The sequence below is a fragment of the Gracilinanus agilis genome, chromosome 3, assembly GCF_016433145.1.
Source record: "Gracilinanus agilis isolate LMUSP501 chromosome 3, AgileGrace, whole genome shotgun sequence".
Taxonomy (NCBI): Eukaryota; Metazoa; Chordata; class Mammalia; order Didelphimorphia; family Didelphidae; genus Gracilinanus; species Gracilinanus agilis.
Window position 1 is genome coordinate 45686293 of NC_058132.1, and position 13338 is coordinate 45699630.

Genomic DNA, 13338 nt, shown 5'->3' on the forward strand with positions numbered 1-13338 from the left:
TCCTTCCCTTCCTTCCTTCCTTCCTTCCTTCCTTACTTCCTTCCTTCCTTCCTTCCTTCCTTCCTTCCTTCCTTCCTTCCTTCCTCCCTCCCTCCCCCCAGGTGCCTTTCCAGACCCTCCTCTCTACATCCCACTGGGGTGAGAGCAAGGAGACCCCTTGGAAGAAGGGAGAGAGGACCTCCAGCTTTCTATTCCTCTATTTCTGACTCCTGGGCTCACTTGAATGCCAATGCCCCTAATTTCTTTTTCCCCCTCAAGATTCCATTATTATTTGTTTTTTAAAAATTATTTTAAGATTTTATTTTTTCCCAATTACATGTAAAAACAATTTTTAACATTTGTTTCTAACCTTTTACTATCTTTTTTTTTTTTAACAGAACCTTATAACTTCAATTTCTTCAGGGACCTCCAGGGCAAGGGGATAGCAAGGCAAATGGTTAGTGATACAATTTTGCCTTTCTTATATCCCCTTTCCCCCCCATTCTTTTCTTCTTTTAAAAAACCACCCTTACTTTCTTTTCTAGTAACAGTTCTAAGTCACAAGGGCAAGGGCTAGGCAAATGGGTTAAGTGACTTAACCAAAGTCACCCATCTGGGAAGTGCCTGAGGCTAGACTTGAACCCATATCCTGAGTCCCCTAGCTGCCCCTTCCCCATTCTTTTCTAATATTTGGATTTATGCCAGGATCACAGCTTGACCCCTGATTTCTGATCTCAGGAATGGAGTCTCCCCAGGGCAGATTTATTAAGCTCAGATGGCCTGTTATGTCCCCTAAGCCTGGGATACCTTCAGAAAAAGAGGCCTGGGAGAACAGCGTTTAAGAGGGGCCGCTCCCTTTCTGGGCTTGGCTCTTCATCCTGCCTCTCTGGGTCAGGACCCCGACTCCACAAGATGGATCATGGGTCTGAAAGTAGCCTGACACCCCCTAAAGATAAGAGCCCCAAGTCCAGGGACCTTGTCTTTGAGGGAGGTCCGTGATGGAGGAACCCAAGACTCTGACTTCCAAGCCTGCCTCCTTCCCCTGCCTCTCCGTGGGCGTTTCTGCCCCAGATTCTACCTGGGACAAGCCAGGGGGCAGCCCGATGGCTTGTGGTCCTGCGTGCGGATTTCTAACATGAGGGGTTCTGAGGAAGGGCTGGGCCTGGCCCGGGGCCCAGACTGGACTGTTCTCGGCTACAAGGGTGCCTGACTGCTATGGGAGGAAATGAGGGAATAGATTAGGAGAACAATGACTCCGGGGCATAGGGTGGGGGCACGGCCGAGCCAAAGCCAGGGCCTGGCACCGCCACACACGATGAATGAATGAATGAATGAGCGAGAGGGGACGGATGGAGCAGGTGAGAAAAGTGAATCGGAGAGCGGAGGAAGGCTGGCCTCCTGGAAGGGCAGAGAGGCAGGGTGGGGGGTGGATGAGGACCCGAGACTACAGTCCTCTGGCCAGAGTTCCCTGGAGGACTGATTCTTGGAGGCCCTTCCTGAGGCCCGAGGGCTCTTAGCAATAATCCATCAACAAGCATTTATTAAGCACCTACTATGTGCTCATCCAGAAGGGATCTCTTGTTTTACAGAGGAGTAAACTGAGGCTGAGGAAAGTGGGCCCAAGGCCTTGCCCAAGATCCCCCGGGGAGAAGACCACAGGCCCTCGTGGCCCCCCAGCCAAGCTCCTTCTGCTCAGGATGCCCAAGACGTCGTCCCCTGACCCCGGCCCGGCCCGGCCCCCCCACTCACCGGCTTCGAAGGCTGTCGACGGCTTGAGAGCAGCGGCGGCCAGTCTGGCCATCATGGGGGAGATGAGGCCCTTGCTGGCAGAGATCCTCTCCATGATGGAGGCCGCGGGGGCCGGGGACGAGGTGGAGGTGGAGGCCGGGACGGCATCGCCAGGGCCCGAGCCGGCCGGGGCGGGTGTGTCGGGAGCCCCGGCCGCGCCGGCCCCGGAGGACACGGCGCCCATCAGGCCGGTGGTGCCCACGGGCATTGGGGTGCTCACCCGCCCGGGCAGGATGGGGAAGAAGGGCCCCGCGGCCGGCATGCCCGAGTTGGAGAGCGCCAGGGCCAGGGGGAGGTTGCTGGGCAGAGCCTGGGAGAGCAGGCCGGACATCTTGCTGTTGGGCGGCTTGGCCGCGGCGGCCGGAGGGGCGTCGGGCGCCACCAGCGAGGCGGACGACTGCTGGCTGGTGGGGGAGGCGCTCAGGCTCGAGTTCTTGCTGCTCATGGCCGAGAAGTCGATGAGGTCGTCGTTGCTGGACTCCTCCTGCTCGTTGTCTTTGGCGCCCAGCAGCGAGGCCGGCAGCCCCAGCACGCCCGACGAGCGGATGTGGCGCCGCTCGTGCTTGCGCTTGTGCGACGTCATCTGGCTGGTGGAGGTGAAGGTGAAGCCGCAGCCGGCGCGGATGCAGTGGAAGTGGTTGGTGGCCTTGCTGTACACGCAGCCCTCGTACTTGCACTCCTCGTACTTGTAGAACTTCTTGAAGCCGTCCTTGGCGTACGCGTCGTCCTTGATGTGGTAGCTCTTGTGCTTCTCGATGTCGCACTTGTTCTTGAACGTGAATGCGCAGCCGGGGCGCCTGCCAGGGGAGCGGGGGTCACCCGAGGCCGGGGGGCTCTGGGGGGCTCGCAGCCTCTAAGACAGGCTGAGGAGCTCTGGGGGGCTCGCAGCCTCTAAGATGGGCCGGGGGGCTCTGGGGGGCTCGCAGCCTCTAAGACAGGCCGAGGCCTTGGTGGCAGGGGCCAGGGGAGCCAGCCTGATCCTCCTCCCTCCTCTGGGGTGAGGTGGGCCTCTCACAGCCCCAGTGGTGCCCAGTTGTGCCCTGCCCCAAAGGGCACCCTTCCCCGCCCTCCCTCTCACCTGCAATGGAAGTGAGTGGTTTTCTGCCCGTAGAACTGGCAGTCCACAGTGCCGCAGTCCTCAGTGGCCCGGAAGCGCTGGAAGCCGTCGTTGATGAGCTGAGTGTTCTTTTTGTGGAAGTTCTCGTGGGTCATGACGTCTGAGGTGCTCGTGTAGACCTTATTGCAGCCCACCTGCGCCAGGAGGAAGAGCGGGCATGAGGGCGTGTGTGGGAGGCCTCGGGCCAGGCGCCTCCGGAGCGGATGGAGGCGGTCTCAGGGGGAAAGGCCTAGCGATGCGGGGGGCCTGGGGGATGGAGAGGGGGACCAGGAGCTCTCTGGGAGGGAGCCGCAGACCCAGACGAGCGCCTCCTGACTGCGTGGGGAGAGAAGGAGGCCGGGGACGGCTTCCTCTGACCCACCTCTCCTAGCGTCCTCGTTTAATGGCTCCTTCCTATGCAGCAGGGCCTCTGCTGGCCCTCTAACGCCAGCCCTGGGCACGCCGTCGTGGCCTTGCCCTCGTCACAGCCTCCAGCTCAGAGGGCATCCCCGCTCCCGGAGCACCATTTCCTCTAGGGCGTGGGGAAGAAGAATCCTTGGGATTCCGGTTCTGATTCTGTAAGGCCTTGATCCGTTTCTAGCACCCAGCGAGACCCTGGCACAGCCCCTGCAAGGTTGGGGGGCCTCGTAGCCTTCTAGGGGCAGCGTTTTAGGGGAGGGAGCCCCCATTAGGTCATCCAAGTCAAACCCAGGGTGAATCAGAGATGTACAGGATTGTAGGGCTTTTGGAAGGGACTTTGGAGGTCCACTGAGTCTTATATTATGAAGGGGGAAACAGAGGCCCAGAGAGACACATCCAAGGGGGCGCACAGACAATAAGTGCCAATGGAGGGATTTGGACCCGGGTCCTGTAGGCTGCTCTCAGAGGCTTGTGCCATGCCCACGGCTCACCTGGGGAGAGCTCTTGGCACCAGGCTCAGGAAGCCCTCCGGTCCCCCTCTACTCACTCACTCACCCTTTTGGGGTATCTAAGAACAGGGGCCCAGATCCCGGGAGCCCCACCTGCGACGGATGGGAGAGGCCCTCAGGTGGCGGGCACGGGCTGAGCATCCCCCTTGGTGCCGCCCCGAGGAGGCCAGAAGCAAGCCTGCTGGGAGGTACCGGCCTCCCCCAAGGCTCAGGGCCCTCCTCCCACCAGCTTGGGTAAGACGGGCAAACCTTGCCATATTGAGTCAAAAAAGAGTGGAATTTGAAATCGCCCTCAAGACGTGGGTCATGCCAGTGTCTGCACCATCTCAGCGCTGGGACAGCCAAGCCCCCCTCTGCCTGCAGCCCAGGTTGACTCAAACAGGCCATAACAACCCCCCTGACAAATACCCAGAAAAGAAAAAAAGAAAAAAGATTCTGCCGCTATTTGCGAGCAAAAGGAACTCTCTTTGGACCTGACACCTTGAAAAAACCCAGACTCCTAAAGGCATTAAAACAAAGAATTAAACAAAAACTCCTCAGGAATCATTTGCAGCGCGGCTCTTGGTGTTAAAGCCTGAAAAATGTCCGTCTGTATAAACAGCTAACTGAATTTCATCCACACCAAGTAAGGACATGGGAAAGGCCCCACCCGGCCCGGCGAGTGCCGCCACCACGGCCTGGGCAGCCTCTCCCCGCAGCGCCCAGACTCTCGGCCCCGCACCTGTCCGGGAGCAGCTGGACGGGGAGGCCTCGGGCCCAAGGAAGAAGGAAGGCGGCCTATTCCGGGCCCGAGGCGGGGAGCCAACGAGAGCCTGGAGCCCGACGTCCATCAGCCCCTTCCCTCCGGGGGGCTTCGGAGGCTCCTGGTGCCTCTCTGAACCTCAGCTTCCCCGTTGTAAACAGCTTACAGTAACTAGCCCTCAGAGCTGTGGCGAGGGCTAAGAGTTTTGCAAAGCCAGAAAACTGGCAGAGAGACCCTGAAGGGGCTTGACCAAGGGCTCCTTGGGGCTCGAGGCCCCAAACTCAGGGAATGTGAAATGGGCAGTGAAGCCGGAGTCGGAGGGCTTGGGTTTGAGTCCTGGCCCTGCCTCTTACTAGCTGTGGGACCTCAGACAAGCCCCTTCTTGGCCTCCTCTGTAAATCGAAGGCCTTAGACTCGAGGGCCTCTGAGGTTTCTTCCAGTCTAACTCTACCATCCTTGCTGCTTAGGCCAGCATCCGTGCTGTGGAAGACTGAACCCTGGTAGCTCTGGAATTCCCACCCAGGCTCCCTGCTGTCCTCAGGAGCAAAGGTGTGTGTGTAAGTATTAATAAAATCCAGATTGGGCCTGACAGCTATTTACTCAGGGGCCTTGTGGCCACCAGCACAGCCTCTGCCCCGGCTCCCATCAGCTTTCCAGGGCTGCAGCCCACATTGGATCAAGCTGTCCTTGATCCTGAGGAGGCTGGGATGGGGGATTCCCCCAAGGGGCCTCTCACCATCCTTGTGATTCTGCCCCCCGGCCACTGCTCCCCTTTAGGTGTCTGCTCCTCTGTCTGAGAGCAGGTCTCACTGCAGGCACACTGATATTCCTAGAGCTTGGCACCTTGCTTAGGATCTGGTAAATCCCTTCCTCCCTGCCTCCCTCCCTCCTTTCCTTCCCCCCTCTCTTCTTTCCTCCCTCCCTCCTTCCTCCATCTCTTCTTTCCTTCCTCAAACTTTCCTTCTCCATCCCTCCATCTTTCTCCTTTCCTTCTCTCTTCCTGCCTCCAATCTCCTTACTTCCTTCTTTTCCCCTTTCTTCTCTCTTTTTCTTTCCTTCCATTCCTCCCTCTTTCCCTCCATGAAAGCCTATACCTAGAGTTTGGGGCAGACAGTGTTTGAGGGAGCTGCCTAGAGGCTGAGGATTGGGTCAAGCCCAAAACCAGGCTGGAGAGTCCCTGGTAAAGGCTGAATTTGGAGGGTAGGAATCTTCTCTTAGGGAAGTGTCTTCCCTCCATCATGGCACACAGGGGGCCCTTAGTAAAAGGCTGCAGCAAGGTCAGACGGGGAATTCCACTGGGGATACAGAGGCAGAAACAAAAGCCTGTGCCTGCCCTTAGGGAAGCCTGTACTGCTGAGAGAGAGAGAGAGAGAGAGAGAGAGAGACAGAGACAGAGAGAGAGAGGAAGAGAGAGAGAGAGAGAGAGAGAGAGAGAGACAGAGACAGAGAGACAGAGAGAGAGACAGAGAGACAGAGAGAGAGACTGAGAGAGAGACAGAGAGAGAGAGAGACAGAGAGAGAGAGAGACAGACAGACAGAGAGAGAGAGAGAGGAAGAGAGAGAGAGAGAGAGAGAGAGACAGACAGACAGACAGACAGACAGAGAGAGAGACAGAGAGAGAGACAGAGAGAGTCAGAGAGAGAGAGAGAGAAGAGAGGTGGAGAGACAGAGAGAGACAGAGAGAGAAGGAGAGATTGAGAGAGGTGGAGAAACAGAGAGAGAGAGAGAGTCAGAGACAGAGAGAAGGAAAGAGAGAAAGAGAGACAGACAGAGACAGAGAGACAGACAGAGAAAGACAGAGACAGAGGAGGGAGGGAGGGAGGGAGAGGGCCGGCTCCAGCCGTTACCTGCATGCAGTGGTAGTGGGTGCTCTTGCCATTGAGGTGACAGCCGTGGTAGTAGACGCTGCAGTCGTCCAGGGGGCTGAAGCGCATGAAGCCGTGCTGCAGGGAGTTGTCTCTCTTCTTGTGCATGTTGTAGTGACGGATCACGTCCTGCTTACTGGTGAATCTCTGCAGGACAGGAGAGAAGGGGAGAGGCAGGGGTCAGCCGCTGAGGGGGCCGGACCCTGGGACAGATGGAGAATCAAAGACCTGGGTTCAAAACGTGACTGGGACGCTGCTTGGAAGAGTAACTTCCTCTCCCTGGGACTCCGTTTACTCATCCGTCGAAGGAGCGCCTCGACCCCGAGGCCTGGTTCCTTCCAGCTCCAAGTCCAGGCCCCAAGTCACTTTAGCTATGGAAGCCTCTGTGTCCTCATCTGTAAAAGGGGACCCCTGAGGTCCCTGCCAGCTCCACTCGTGGATCCCATGAGCCTAGGGTCCAGAAGGGGCTACTGGGAGGCTCAGGCTTTCCCCTCTTTCACTGGGCCTCACAAAAATGGTGCTGGGCCGAGTCATTATCCTTTTAAAAGAGCAGCCTCTCGAGTGCTCCCAGGACACCAGCTGGCCTTTATTCAGTCTTTGGGTCCGATCGGGCCAGCGCTTCACAAGCCTTCTCTCAGCCCGTGAGGCGGGTGCCGCAGCGACTCCCATGTTCCTGACGGGTAATCAGTACCGGATGTGGCCTTGGGAATGAGCGGGGGGGACGGAGGCCGGACTTAAACTCGAGTCTCCTAGAGGTTAAATGTGACCCAGGGTCACACAGCCAGGAATTTGAACCCGGGTCCTCCTGACACCTGGCCCAGCCCTCCATTTTGGATGAGAATTACTCGGATGGAAAAATGAAGTCGTTTTTACAATGGAATCAAAGCTCGTCCTCTCCGGGTCTGCCCGCTCGCTCTTGTTTTTATTAGCGCTAACAGTGTCCGATGGCGGAGAGCCTTCCCTCAGCCCTCCAGGTTTGTCCTCATGGCAAGCCTGGCATTTATTGCTGAGAGAATCGATCTGTCAGCAAGCATGCTGGTGGCTGGGGATATGCACTAACAAAGGCGATCTGTCCAAAGTCGGGGGGCTCCAGCCTCGGGATTGGACCTATCTCGCTGCCAGTGGGAGGCCCTTTCGGAGCACACCAGGAAACGCTGACCTCTCCCTAGGACCTCCAGGGGCTCCCTATGGCCCTGACTGCATGCTCAGGCTCATCAGGGTGGGCGGGATGGGAAGAAAACAGGCTGAGAGGAAAAAAGCAGATCTGCCTTCCTCGCCCCTCTCCCCCACCCCAGCTGGAATGTATTTCTGCAATCTTCTCTCCAGCACGAAAAGGATGCCAAGGCCCGCCTGCCCCCTCCTTACCTGATAGTTGCACTCGGGGTCCAGGCAGTGGTAGTGTTCCCGGTACTGGTATGCACAGTGAATGTGGCCGCAGTGCTGACTGCCAGAGAACCTGCAAACGGAAAGAATTCTCCTTAGTCCAGTCCAGTGGGCACAGATTAAACACCTGCTGTATACAAGACACCGTGCCAGGCACCGAGATACACAAACAAGAAAACAGTCCTCGCTCTCAAAAAGCTTCTCGCTGAGGCAGCTGGATAGAGCCAGGACCGGAGTCGGGAGGTCCCGAGTTCAAACTGTAGGACCTTGGGTGAGTCACTTAGTCCCCATGGTCTAGTAGTCCTCACCACTCTTCTGCCTTGGAACTAATACTTAGAATGGATTCTAAGAGAATTTTACTTTAAAATATTTAATATTATTATATCACATAGAATATATAATATAAATATTGTGTATACTATAATATATGTTCTATAAATAAATGTACAATTTAACCATATTTTTCTATTTATAATTTTTCTATTTCTATAATTTAATTATATATCTAATAATAAAATCATATGATATAAATATAATTATAAATAAACAATAATGATGACTTAAAGAGCCCCCGTGCGAGGTATATTTGGGGAGGGGCTGGGCCGATGGCATCCATTTCCCGGGGGGCTTGGCCCAGAGTCCTCTCCATATTCATACATTTGGAAGAAGATGGACTCTCTGAGACCACCTCCTGACATCATAGCTGAGGTCCCCCGAGGCCTGGGAGAAGGGTGGGCGCTCCATGAAAGCCGCCCAGGGGCACAGCTGAGATCTGAGCCTTTAATTCAGGGCTCTTTTCATGTGGGAACGCCACAGAGTCAATTCAAGGAGGAAGAAAGAGTGGAGACTGTCATCAGGGAAGACTCCCTGGTGGAAGTGTCTTCAAGACTATTTTCTCTCTTTTAATACTTCTTAGAATCAATACTGCGTATTGCTTCCAAGACAAAAGAACAGTAACAGTTAGGAAGTGACTTGCCCAGGGTCACACAGCCAGGAAGTGTCTGAGGTCAGGCAGGACCTCCTGTCTCCAGGCCTGGCTCTCAGCCACCCAGCTGCCCCAAAGAGAAGGCTTTCTGAGCTGAAAGCAGGCTCTTCTACAGAACAGGGAGTGTGTGTATGTGTGCGTGTGGGTGTATGCTAGGTTTGAATCAATTAACCAATCAGTCGTTATTGATGTGCCAGGCACTAAGCTTTATGACAAGAGTGAAGCGGTCTTAGACCTCAAGACACTTACATTCTATCAGGGGAGCTAATGTGTGTGTATATAAATAATGATCTGCCTTGGAATATAGGAAGCCCTGAGTTCAAATCCTGCAGAGGATACATATGGGTTCTGAGAGCTTGGGTAAGTCACTCAACTCCTCTGAGAGTTCCCTTCCTTGATGAAATAACAGGGCCAAGCCTCATCCCTTTATACGATATTAAATAAAAACATTAAGTTAAATTTAAAAAAATTCATCATTATTAATCCATAAAATATTACCATTAATATTATCATCAAAATAATATTATTATGATGGACATTGTTCCTATCAATGAATATTATTAATATTGTAATAATGTTAAGTATTAAATTAAAATATTAAAACTATTAAACCTGCAGCTAGTAGAATCAGAAAAGACTTCTTGTAGGAGGTGGCACTTGGGGGAAACTTTTTTGAAGGAAATAAGAGCTTCTAAGAATTAGAGGTCAGAAGGGACACGCTCTGTGCACCCGGCCTCGCCCTCTCAGGCTGGGAAATCTGGGAAGGAGGGGGTTCAAGCAGGTCTGGGAATGGGCACCAAAGCCCGACAGCCAGGGCACACAATAGGAGCTGGCCTCCCGGACACGTGGCCCTGCAAGCCAGGGGAGAGGCAGAGGAAGGCAGCCCAAGAGAGCCTGCCCTGCTGGGCCCGGCGAAGCGGCTTCCCCAGGCTGGGAGGGCAGAGGGGCTGGGAACGGGCCTGCCCTGCGGCGGATGCCGAGGGGGTGTCTAAAGGGTTATCTCCGTCGCAGGCATCTTCTGACACTTGAAACAGTCCAGAGTTATGAATTTTTAAAGCCAGCATCTGTTTGGTTTCCCACAGAGGGGAGCTCACACTCACACCCAGCTCGCCAGGCAGCGTGAAGCCCCCTCCCCGGCCCCAGCCCCTGCCGCCCCGCCTGCCGATGGGACGCTGTCTCGGAGCCCAAACGAGCCGAGCCACGGACCGCCATCTCTGTCCTGTACGTCAGAGTGGAAGCTCGGCCGGTGTTTACAGACGGGCCCGCTCCCTCGAACGATGCCTGAGCGGGAGAGGCCCGATTACGGGGGAGGGGGGGCTACACACAAATAAATATTTAAACTGCAGCTGCCAAAAGGACCATCTGTTGAGGCGCTAATGATAATAATAATAATAATGATAATAATAATAATAAAAAAAGAGGGAAAGAGCAGGACCGAAAAGGCAGAGGCAGAAACACACAGAGGGAGGGGAGAGGAGAGGGGGAGCAAAAAGTAGACAGAGGTACGGCTGGCATGGGCAGCCCCCCCATTCCCCTACCTCTCACCCCCAGGCCCCCTGCTTTGGTATGTGAGTGACAGATGCCCAGCTGGGATCCCCAAACTTCTCTCCAGTCCCATCCATTTTTGTGGATTTAAACTGCCTTGCCCATAGCTGACAAAGGGAAAGAACAAGCCCCATGAGTTTAGGGTGGGAGTGTGGAGAAAAGCAGGGGGTCTCTGTTCAGAGGGGGGCCATGGGATAGCTATTGGTCTGGGAGACACAGGTTCAGGGTCCTTCCTCCTATGGGTCATCCCTCATCCTCCCACCCAGAAGGGCCTTGGAGTGGAAGGAGAGTCCCGAGCAGTGCCGTGCCTTGAGGAGACCAAGAAAAACAGGACGAAGGGTGCATTTGCTTGGTTTTGTACTGGGGGCATCCCATGACCCACGAGTGGGTTCTGGGTACCCAGGCCCCTGGCCAAAAGGACTTATGAGTGTAGAGAAATGCTCTACCAAATGTCGGAGTAGATTATGACCCGCTAGATGGAGCGGATGACCCTCGCGTAGAGAAAAAGCTCTACGAAATGTTGGAGTAGGTTTTGACCAGCTCCACGGAGGCGAGGACCTCTGCACCCATCCTGTCTAGTCCTGGAGACCCTCTTCTCTCCATTCCAGCCTCCCTCCAGGAATGGCCTACCTGGCAATATATTTCTGGTAAATATTTACATCTTCGGTGACAGCTGGTTTATCTGTGGGCAATCCGTTCCTGGGGAGAGACACATAGGCCATAAAGAGCTGATTAGAGAGGCAGGGGGATGGCCCCAGTGACCTCAGAGCTTCTACCTGGGCTAGTCCCTTATAGGGGAGCTCAGACCACCCAGCCCCTTGTCCCTCCCACCCTGCGGGGTCCTGGCAGGGAAATGCCCTGGGCAGGTGAGTGTTACCTGTTCATACCCCGGAGGGAGTCATTTCCCCTAAGGCCTAGGCTTCTGGAGGGAAACATAAGACCCTGGAACCCTTCCCAAGCTAGAGGAAGAGTTCTTGGATTTGAGGTAAGGAAGTCACAGGAGGCCCTGCTTCTGACCTCATCCGCTGTCGTGCCCAGGAACAATGTAGGGGCAGACAGTGGGAAGACACGGGGTGAGGGAAGGGGCAGGAGAGGATTTACAAGGGAGAAGAGCTGAGCTCAGGCAGGAGGGGTGGGGAGGACCTTCCTGGAGAGGGATCCCTAGCCACAATCGATCAGATCAGCGACTATCATGAAGGAAAGGTCCAGACAGGAAGGATCAGAGGCTCCAGAGCTGGGAGGGAGCTTAGAACGAGACTGTCAGTTAGGAAGGGCTCTTAGAACCAGAAGGTCAGAGCTGGGAGGGAGCTTAGAACTAGAATGTCTGTCCATTAGGAAGGGCTCTTAGAACCAGAAGGTCAGTTAGGAAGGGCTCTTAGGACAGACAAGATCAGAGCTGGGCATCCCTTAGAACAAAGCCTGAGAGCTGAGAGGGCCTTAGAATCAGAAAGTCAGGGCTAGGAGGACCTCTAAAGTCATCTAGTCCAACCCTTTCATTTTATGTATGGGGAAACCAAGGCCCAGAGAGGAGGAAGGGGCTTGCTGAAAGTCACTCGGGGGCCAGGCTGCCGAACCCAGAAGGTCTCACGCCTTCTCATTCATTATTCCTCCCTCTACACCCGGGCATTTTTCACAAACGTCCTGCCTCAGTCCTGCTCCAGATTTTCTGAGGACTCGCTCTGGGGCCAGAACCACCAGGAACTCCTGACCATGGACAGTTAGGGGTCAGACCATGTGGATGACTTCATGACTTCAAAACGAAGCCAGAATGGCTGCGAGAGAGGCAGAACGGCCTCGAGGGCGAATCTCCAGAGGAGGCTGGTACGCCAAGAGGGTGCAGGCGTGTGCTGCCACAACAGGCTCAAGGAGCCAAGGGGGATGGGGATGTGACGGCAGTGGTCCAGGCTGGCCTTCTGGAGGCCCCCACAGATCCTGGGGGAGCCCAGAGCCCCAGAGATACCTGGGGAGACAAATGGCCTCCAGGCCACTCAGGATAGGAGGGCCACGGTGGACCCAACAGAAAATAAGGAGAGCCTTTTGGGGGATCGGGGACCCCCCTCGGTGGCGTCTCCCTTTCTGCCTCAGTCCTATGGGGCCAAGCACAGGCTGCTCCTTAGTCCTGACAGGTCTTTGAAAGGGGAAACAAATGTGGGTGTGAGGAAAAGAGAGCAGGCCCTGGACAGGGAAGGAAAGCCAAACTTGCCCTCAGTGCTCATCCAGCATCTCTGCAATGCTGAGGAAGGGAAGGGGAGGGGAGGGGCCCAGGTGGCCTGGCCTGGGGCCCCAAAGAGGCCAGAGAACCCAAGGTTGGTCCGGCTTGGCCCAGGAGGCCCCGGGGGGGGGGGGAAAGGGGCAGGAATCCGGCAGCCAGACCCAGGCCGGCCCTTGGAACATATATCCCTCACAAGGGTTCTGTCACTCTGCAGGGGAGGTCTCTTCGGCCAAATAAACCCTGTGTGGAGGAAAGCCTGGAGGACCCGGGGACTCGGGCACTGGCGTCCCCCAGCTGGAAGGAGCTTCCCCAATGGGCAGGCAGAGAGAGTCGAGAAAAGGGGGGAGACAAGAACTCTGGGGACGACCTGCCCCGGGCACTCGGGTCCTGTCCTCTGTGGGCCCAAGCTGAGGGAGGCTTTCCTTGTCCCAACGTCTCTCATGAGCCGGGGGGGGGTGAGATACCCGGGGAATGCTGTCCCCCTCCTCCTTGCCCCCCAGAAGATCCATTTCTCTCTCCCCCAGCTCTCCCTGCAATAAGATCTAGGACCTCAGGGAGGAAATATTCCCCCCAACCACCCCGAAAGGGTTCCGAGTCTGCTTAGCAGGAAGCCTGGGCCAGGCAGCTGGCACCCCAGGTTTTTGGGGGGCCCAGCGGTGGGGGTGAAGGCGCTTACTTGACGGTGGAGACGGTCCCGGTCGTGATGGAGTCTGTCTTGGAGAAGGTGGACTTCAGGTAGTCGGGGGTGTTGAAAGGCAGGGGGCCGGGCGGCTCGGGCCCAGCGGCCGGGGCGGCGCTGGGCGTGCCGGCCAGG

At 55.8% G+C, this 13338-nt stretch overlaps 1 protein-coding gene across 1 annotated transcript in view; it reads right to left on the bottom strand.

The window, feature by feature from the left end:
- The window catches only part of CASZ1 (castor zinc finger 1), a 115028-nt gene that overhangs the window by 10545 nt on the left and 91145 nt on the right, over window positions 1–13338 (bottom strand). Inside the window, exons 5-10 of the mRNA XM_044667730.1 lie at window positions 13201–13320; window positions 10943–11011; window positions 7765–7855; window positions 6382–6546; window positions 2846–3018; window positions 1729–2564 (exon numbers count right to left, since the gene is read on the bottom strand). Coding sequence (XP_044523665.1) covers window positions 1729–2564; window positions 2846–3018; window positions 6382–6546; window positions 7765–7855; window positions 10943–11011; window positions 13201–13320 — 1454 coding nt within the window. The remainder of the gene's footprint in view (window positions 1–1728; window positions 2565–2845; window positions 3019–6381; window positions 6547–7764; window positions 7856–10942; window positions 11012–13200; window positions 13321–13338) is intronic.